Source organism: Apodemus sylvaticus, chromosome 2, assembly GCF_947179515.1.
Source record: "Apodemus sylvaticus chromosome 2, mApoSyl1.1, whole genome shotgun sequence".
In the NCBI taxonomy this organism is placed as follows: Eukaryota; Metazoa; Chordata; class Mammalia; order Rodentia; family Muridae; genus Apodemus; species Apodemus sylvaticus.
This window is the reverse complement of record NC_067473.1, coordinates 19,787,367-19,796,231: the sequence shown is the minus strand read 5'-3', so window position 1 is coordinate 19,796,231 and position 8,865 is coordinate 19,787,367. Positions and strand designations below refer to the sequence as shown.

Here is an 8,865-nt window from a genome sequence, read left to right as displayed (position 1 = left end):
AAATCATGTCCCAAAATGTCATGAGTTGAATGCAGAATGTGCATACATGCTTCTTCATACATGTAGGGGAGACTGGTTCATAAACACTGAAACTGGTGGCCTTGCTATAGTAACAAGATTCCTTTCACTGTGTGCGTTTGGGTAAAATGAAACAATAAAACGCCTTTTGCTTGGATCTGATTCCACAGTCTACCTGTGATGGACATGCCTGCCATTTCTGAAGCCCTTCCCAGTGTGATGCAGGTCTGTGAACAATGCCAGGGACACCAGATAGTAAAATACTTACAAAGGTGACACTCCAGAAAACCCCAGAGCACACGTCTGCTCCTGGCGGCAGGAGCTCCCCCCAGCACCACCAGTGACCATGTTGAGCTCTTCTCCATGTGGACGCCCACTGTGCTCCTAGACTGGGACTAAACAACCCAGGTCTCTCAAAACTCTGTGCTGCTTAATTACTTCCTGAGATTTACACCCTGAGACCCATCTCTTAGTGTCTCGCCAAGGGGCACAATCAAACCAGCACGTCAGGTCAGAAGGAAATGAAAGATAATCTCCCTGCTCTGTATTCCTACGGTTCTCCTAATTCTCATTTTAACCAAAGAAGGCCCTGGGCTGTATGATAGGGGATGCTTCTGATCAAGGGGACACTGACCAGAGAACTTTGGAAGTAGGAAGGTTCTAAATGCAGCCATCGAATCCAATAGCAATGATACTGTCCCATAAGGCCATGGATTTGAAGGGCAGAGGTACAACCGATGATGGTCTTGCAAGATTCGATTTTCTGCTGCCTGACTTCAGGGGCTCCAGGTGAGGACCGGAAAGCCCATGAGTAAAATAAGGATGGAAATACTACCTTCTGCTCTCCAAGTCCGGGACAATTTTGTTCTGCACCTGCAGGTGTGGTAGGAAAAGTCTTTGAGCTCCAAGTGCTTGCCCCACAGAGCATGCGGTGTAAGCACGTGCCAACGGCGAGCAGCCAAGAGCCTTTTACAGCATGCGCTCGCTTGCACACAGCCAGATGGGCGGCTGCCTCAGCCGGCTCTCACAAGGGCCAGCTGAATTCTTTACAATACAATAAAGGAGACCCTGGAACCCCAGTCCGCAGTCCTCCCGTGCCCAAAGAAAGGACCCTGCCTCTGAAGTCAGAGTAGTCTCAACCATCCCACCGGAGGAAACTAAGCATTCAAGCCCCCAATTAAGCCCTCTTCCACAGAATTGTCAGCTTGTCATACAAAGCTAGTGCAATGAGGATGAAAAATTCGATTTGACTGTGTGGCTGTGCAGCTGGGCGTCTTGCTTCTCCCATCAGTTCCAAACTCTGTCCCCCTCTCTTTATATGGTTCACCCTGCCAAACAGCCTTCCTTTCCTTTACATTTAAGTAAGATTAAAAAGTAATCTTACCTTCAGAGAAGGGCTTCTCTAAAGCACTGTTTGTTCAGACAAAGTCTGAAAAGGGTAACAGCTAAAGTAACTACAGAAAGTCTTGGGCAACAGGCAGGATGAAGTCAGGCAGATAGGCAAGGTGCTCGACAGAAGAAAAGCATGTGGATCTGTCCTGGAAAACATAGCAGCCCCCCACGCCCCCATGCATACCCCTGGAGGGCAGAGAATAATTAATTTTACCTTCACAATGGCTTATTTTAGACTACCATTAATCTTTCATGCATAAAGACTATACTGGGCCAACCTGGGCAAACATTTTAAAAGCCTTGTTAAGCCAGAAGGAGAAGAAACCACCACATCCTGAAATAGAGCACCCTTCTTATCTGCTAAGACAACATCCTAAGCCCTGGTTTCCTATCCCCAGTTACGCTTGTTGAGTAACTAAAGTGGTTACTCATTGGTTAGCGTCTAACTGACGGACTGGGGTATCTGGCTTTTGTTATTAAAAGGCAGCCACTGCGGAACCCTAAGAATCTTCATGCAGCACTGTCATCTAAACAGCATTGATTTTCCGCTGCAGACTGTGTGGGACTGGAGTCACTTTCTATCTTGCTGACTCTGGAGGAGGACTTCCCATCTAAGGAAAGCGGCCAGGAAGAGTGAGTCTGGCCAGTTCATTCTTTAAGGATTCTGTGTTCCTGCAGGCCTCCCTGCTAAGATAGTGGAAAGACTTGAATGTTCCTTTTCATCAGAACAGGAATGATCTACTTAATGACATCTCAGGCATCTGGGCTGTCTGTGGCCCTATTGATGCCAAGGTTATGAGAAAGAGAAATGGCATCTGATGAACAAACACATCGCTGCCCTTCTTTCTCTGTGTACTGGTGATGCCACAACACGTTGGGAAGTGTGAATACTAGTTGCATGATTCAAACCACTGTGGGGCTTCAGAGTTCCTCTCCAACACAGACATTTAAGAATGAAATGATCACTGTGCTTGGATTTGAGTCTATTCTGTCTGTCTACCTCAGTGAATGAAGCCATACATAGCTAAATGGAATGATACACGCTTCTTGAAGCTACCCACCAAGACTAAAGTCTGTTAATTCCAAAAACAATTCTGAGAATGCTTAAACACGGGAGATGGAGACCCAGACCAGAACATTAAAGCTATTATATTTCTAAAATCACTTTGCAAGTTAAGCGAAACCTTTTCCTCTCATTTCATCTAAAGATGATTACGAGCCAGAGCAACCGATCCTCCCAAAGGCACCTGATAATGATTTTAATTTTCAATAATAACTCCAGGTAAAAATAATTGAGAAGGTAAGGGAAGACCGGTAGGTAGACAGATAACCAGTTCACTAGCTAACCATTTGTGAATTCTTCCAAGTTAGGACTTGTAACTAACTATAACTACAAAGCATATTTACATGAGGCACCTTTCTTTCAAAGCTATAAACTCTTTTTTCTGTAGTCAAAATAAACCTTATATTACATTAGCCTTTTATATACTCAATACCAAGAAACATTCAGTGCACATTTAAAGTGTTCTTGTTCAGAAGTCACTGCATTTGCTACATCTCTTTCCTCTGTCACCTGTCCGCCCTTCTGTCCTTACCTTAAGCCATGTGGAGACATTGGTCAACACTCAGCTATGCCTTTGTCTGAGACTGCTTTATTGAGCTGTCAGCAACCTACAACCTTGCCTGTCACGCAAAAATGTTTTTCACTGTATAATTTTGTCTGATTAAATTTGTTTTCTACCACCTTCAGAGGGTTTTTAGAAGAGTGGACCATTGCAAAAGACATGAACTGAGCAAGCCTCTGCCTTCTCGTCTGGCTCCTCAGTTTGGGTATCTACACAGAGATGGAGCAAACTGTGTCCCTGGACACATCTGGAAGAAATCAAATGTGGAGTCCATTTCCGAGTTCTTGTCTGATGACTCCATTCCTCGCATAAGACAGCAAGGAGAAGGGGGACATCAGAAGTGTGTTTCACTGTAGACCACATGATTGAGTCTACCAACTTCAGATCCCACTGGAGGGGATTTCTCTTTAGATGACAACACTGCATTGAAAGAGCCATTGATGTTTCATTTTAAATGACTAGATTTCACATAGAACACGCTTTTTTTTTTAGATCTAAAGTTATAGGGCTCAAAACACAGGCTCTTTCCCTTGCAGGATTTTGGTTACCTCTGCAGTTACTGCATCTGGGTAGCCATAGGCTTTAGTTAATGCTTTCTCGGGCTTCCATCCATCGTCTCATTCAAAGCCAGACAGAATGACCTGGAACTCACATCCTAGTGATGAAACGCGTTAAAATTGTGGAAGCAAGTCATTCCTTTCACAGATAAGAATGGCTGAAAGGATTCTACCCAGGAACCCAAACTTCAGATCAGACAAGGCTCAGGCATTGGTCAAGAGGGAGCTCTCCACTCTGGGATCCATAGCTTTGGTGCATCTGGCCAATCACAGAAGACACGTTCTAGAGAGGAGGGGACTCCATGGCCTCCGGTTAAGATTAATTGACACACCCTGGTACTGAGTGAGGACAGCTACTGTGACAGGCACCATGTGTCTTAGATGTGGAGCGGATAGGCTGGCAGATGCGCAGAGTCTGTCAGCTCCAGGGTGTCCTAAAGCCTCATGGCTACCGCACATCTGGACTCCTCCTTCGGCAAGAAGCAGAGGCTAGAAGTTTGAGCATTTTGCTCTCTTACTCAATAAAACCTCTTCCAGACTGGACACACATTAAAAGGAAATCACATGTTTCAGACAAACACCAGTTATGGAGAGATACTTTTACAGCACTGACCACTCTATTTACAATATCATCCACTTATACTCCGAAGACACGGGATGGAGGACCGAGATAAAAGTGTGACTGACTGTTTGTAGGCATTTGGCAAAAATACACTTATGTGTAACAGATACATTTTCAATTTTAAAAATGTTTACATATGTACAGTTGTCCTTGTATGCTAATATAAATATGAAAAGTAAAAAAAAATAAAAATACATGTTTAAAGATAGCATATGGGATATTGGCCTCTCAAAGCCTTACAGTCCTGCAGAAAAATCCTATATGCCTTAGCCCCTGCATGCTAGTTTCTATTATGAGATGTTGTTTCCTTATATGTGGAAAACAGTAAACAGAAGCTTCATGCATATGGCGTTACTGTTTGCAGTGAGGATGTGTTTCAGAAGGCTCCATTCTGAATCCACTTCTGTCCCTCAGGAAAACCTGCTAAACTTGAGTCATGGGAGTTAATTTTATTGATATTCTACATATTTCTGTCATGCAGATTATCCATTAACATACCAATACCAGACCATAAACAGTTCCATGTTGTAGTGTGACATTCCAGTAATTCTTTTTACCATTTGGGTAAACCTTAAGCCAATGACAAAAAAAAAGTATGGTGTCCAGGTGTGACCCGTGGCTTCCTCTCCTCTGATATCTCAGAGGATTTGAAATCATCCAGAGAGCAGATAGATTTGCAGTGATTGCGGGTGGCTAGATTTCTATAAAAGTAGAAGTAAACAATTTCGATGTGTCACATGTAAACAGTTGTTCTTAAATGGATGTCTCCCATAGCTGCAAACAGAGGAAAGCAAAATCATGAAATTAACCCCAAGAAGGGTTCCAACCATATACAAGGAATGACGGTGCATGTTCTTGTTTAATAAATGGATAAAAGAAATACACAAACTTTGAGCTCTCTCCTAAACCTGACATTAACATTCCTTTTTTGCATGCATGCTGGGGGCATGCACATGGGCTAGGCATGTGTGCAATTAACATTCCTTCTTTGTATGTGTGCTGGGTGGGTGCACATGGGTGTGTGTGCATATGCTCATGCAAGGGGAGGCCAGATGAAGACTTTGGGTATTTTATTTTAGTGTCCTCCACCTTACTGCCTTGAGACAGGAGGGCATCTCACTGGCCAGGGAACTACTGGAATCCACCTGTCACTGGCCCTCAGTACTGGCTCTACAGGTATATGCAGCTATACTCAGCCTTTTATGTGGAGTTTTCGGATTCATAGTCAGGCCTGCATGGCCCCACAGCAAATTCCTTGTTCAGTGAACCATCTCCCAGCTCCCATATCAACTGTTCTAACAACTGCCACCATTTGAAAAACCAACCAACCAACAAACCAACCAAAAACCCAAAAAACAAACGTCCCACAGACTCATTTCATGTTACTTAAAATTTTGAATAAATATTACATATTAAAGTACAGAATTTTAAAATATTATTATTATTATTATATTATTTTTGGATTTGGTTTTTTGAGACAGGGTTTCTCTGTATAGCCCTGGCTGTCCTGGAACTCACTCTGTAGCCCAGGCTGGCCTCAAACTCAAAAATCTGCCTGTCTCTGCCTCCCACAATGCTGGGATTACAGGTGTGTGCCACCACTGCCTGGCTAAAATATTATTTTTAAGCTGTCTATTTTTTATTATACCTAGTATATTGCCAAATAGAATACAATCACAGCTGTGTAATTATGTGGGGAAATTGTATGTGTGTGTGTGCGTGCGCATGCGCATACACATGTGCGCGTGTCTGTGTTTGTATTATGTGTCCATGTTCATATGTGTACACATGTCTTTGCATGCCTGTCATGTTGAGAAGGGAGGTTGAGGTCAAGCACCTTTCTCTGTGATTCTCTACTTCTACTTTTTTTAAGACAGACTCTCTGAGCATGGGGCTCGTGGATTTGGCAGGCCCAACTGGCCAGCAAGCTCCAGAAATCCTCCTGCCTTCACTACCAGGATTACAGGCATGCACCACAATACTTGGTATTTTACATGGGTGCTGGGGATTGGAACTAAGGTTCTTAAGCTTGCACAGTAGACACATTGCCTGCTGTACCATTGCCTCAGTCCTAATCGGCAAAAGATTTTTTAATCTATTGCTCTGGTAGCACATCACACCAACTAAATCAAAATCTCAGTGGGAGGGATTTAGGTTAAACTATTTTAAAGCTTTTCAGACAGTTCCCATTGTACACCAAGGCTTCTCTGTCCCATCAACACAAACACCATTTTTGGTTAAGACTTGGTTAAGACTTTGGTTTGTTAGACTTGGTTAAGTGTTATCTGTCCAGGTCTTTAGTGATCTATCTCTTTCTCCCCACCCTGTCTCTCTCCCCCGTCTCTGTCTCTGTCTCTGCCTCTCTCTCATATGTGTGTGTGGCAGAGGAGGGGGGTATGGGTGTGTTTAACTGACCCTGGGTTGGCCAAGGCAAAATACAAATATCCCACATTACCTTAAACCCCATAATTTTGATTCAGGATATACAAGGCTCTAAAATACCTTCAGATACTACAAAGTCCCAGAATCCTATGCTGGATAAATCTATGGAGGCTGCAGAAGCTTCGTCTTTTCATATTCTTCCCCGTAGGAATAATGTCAGAATGTAACTGAATGTAATAGTCCCTGGATGTCAGTGGTTGTGCTATTTAGTTCTCCATTTCATCAAAACCTCTAGAGGTTGGTCTGCCCCTGTAAACTCTATTCCAAATTTCACAAAACCAATGCATTGAGGGAAGGCTGTGAGACAGAGGTACACTGACAAAGATGTGCAAGCAACCAACTATTTATATAAAGTTTCTGGTAAATTCTATTTTTATCATATAGATGACTATCTCCATATTTTAAATTTGGCTTTCTGACTAAGGGTACTTGCTGATGCTACAGAGGACTGGAGTTTGGATCCCAGAATTCCTGTGAGTCTGTAACTCTCACTCCAGGGAATCTAATGAAGTCCTCTTCTGGTCCCCAGAGACCCACACTCACAGGTACACATCCTCATGGACACACACACACACACACAATTAAAAATAATTAAGATAAACCATGTTAAAAATGTGGCTTTTGTAGGCGGTGACTATGGCTCAGTTAGAGCATTCTCTTTAAAGCAAGGTAACAAGGCCCTAGGATTAAATCCTTACCACAAAATAATAAGCTAATGCTGTTAAATTTTACCCTACCCTTTCAGTATTCTTTCACTATTACAGGTTGTTCGAATACCTTTCCTTTACATCTAAATTCTACCCCTGGAACTGTTGGATCATGGCCAAGAGCATGACCCACAGTGAATAATGCCTTCGGGAACTATGTGAGCGATTCCAGGGAAAAAAGGCGGAGGGCCTTTTTACCTCAGGTGCGTGTTGTTCCTGGATTGTTCTTGGATGTGATGTCATGCCCCCCCCCCCCCGCCCCTGTGAGATACATTTACATTCAATTTATAAGGTATGTTCATTCCTGATGGATGTTGGAACACAACTATAGAACCAGTCTGGTCACTGCACTCTGACTCTGGATATGGCCTTCTTGCTTGCCTGGAGCCTCACTCACACTTCCCCAAGGCATTGATCACCGTGGGTCATTGGACTGACAGTGTTCCAGCAAGTACCAGGACCCTGATCTGGTTTTCCACCACAGGTTCCTATTTCTGAACTCCTATTGAACTTTAACAACCCAGTGAGAGGCCTGCACAGTCAAATGGGCTTCGTAGAGAGAACTAATTCACGTTGTCTTTAGAATTCCAAGGCAGGGGTATTAAAAAGATTTTTTAAAAAGCCCCAAAAAGCAAAACACAATCCCCCCCTTTTTTCAAAGCTAGAGTTGAATAAAACAATAATGAAAAAGACATTATGTAGTAATAAGCTGGGTGTGGCACTCAGGACGCAGAGGCAGGAGGATCTCTTGAGTCTAATACAGAGAGAGTTCCAGGGTAACCAGGGCTACACAGAGAAACCTTGTCTGAAACACACACACACACACACACACACACACACACACACTATATGAAGTATCTGCATAATATATAGGTATAGACTACTTTGCACAAGTTTTCAAATATATTTCTTAATTTTTTTTCACAGTAGAAAAACCAGCTCTTGTAAAAATTGTGAACCCAGAACTAGGCTCATGATTCCAGCAGTCAATGCTGAGATGAGGATTCTCACAAATTTGAATCTAGTCTGGGCTGCATAACAAAATCCTATCTCAAACTGCCCCCCTCCGCCAACAATAACAACAAACGAACAGACACATGAAAAATGGAGGGATGAACAAAAAGTGAGCTCAGGGGTCCCACCCCCCACGCCCGAGCATGCAGCCCGTGGGGCGGCTGTGTACCCTGGCACTCTGCCGGTTCACTGTCTTCTCCTCGTCAGGAAGCGGAGGCATCGGGTACGGGTATTTTCTGCTGGAGGCAATAGACCCAGTTGACGAAGATGGAGACTTGGCAGGTGACAGGGTCCTGAGATGTTGAGAGTATAAGAGATAAATATCCTGCCATGACTGGTATCATGTTTCACATCTCTGAAGCGAAGCATCAGTAAGCATCTATGGCATCTATAGCTTTATAACTACCTGGGGGTACAACTGTCGTTCTGAAACTGGAATGCTGTGATTTTAGCACACCCACGGAATGTTTAACTGTTGGCTACACAGA

General features: G+C 43.4%; 1 protein-coding gene across 2 annotated transcripts in view; it reads right to left on the bottom strand.

Annotated features, from left to right (window-relative positions):
• Positions 1 to 4,556: 4,556 nt before the first annotated feature.
• Adam22 (ADAM metallopeptidase domain 22) overlaps positions 4,557 to 8,865 on the bottom strand; it is a 226,204-nt gene continuing 221,895 nt past the window's right edge. For both annotated transcript variants that reach the window (XM_052173159.1, XM_052173158.1), the window contains exons 30-31: positions 8,547 to 8,670; positions 4,557 to 4,988 (exon numbers count right to left, since the gene is read on the bottom strand). In XM_052173159.1, coding sequence (XP_052029119.1) covers positions 4,968 to 4,988; positions 8,547 to 8,670 — 145 coding nt within the window. In that variant the 3' untranslated portion in view covers positions 4,557 to 4,967. The remainder of the gene's footprint in view (positions 4,989 to 8,546; positions 8,671 to 8,865) is intronic.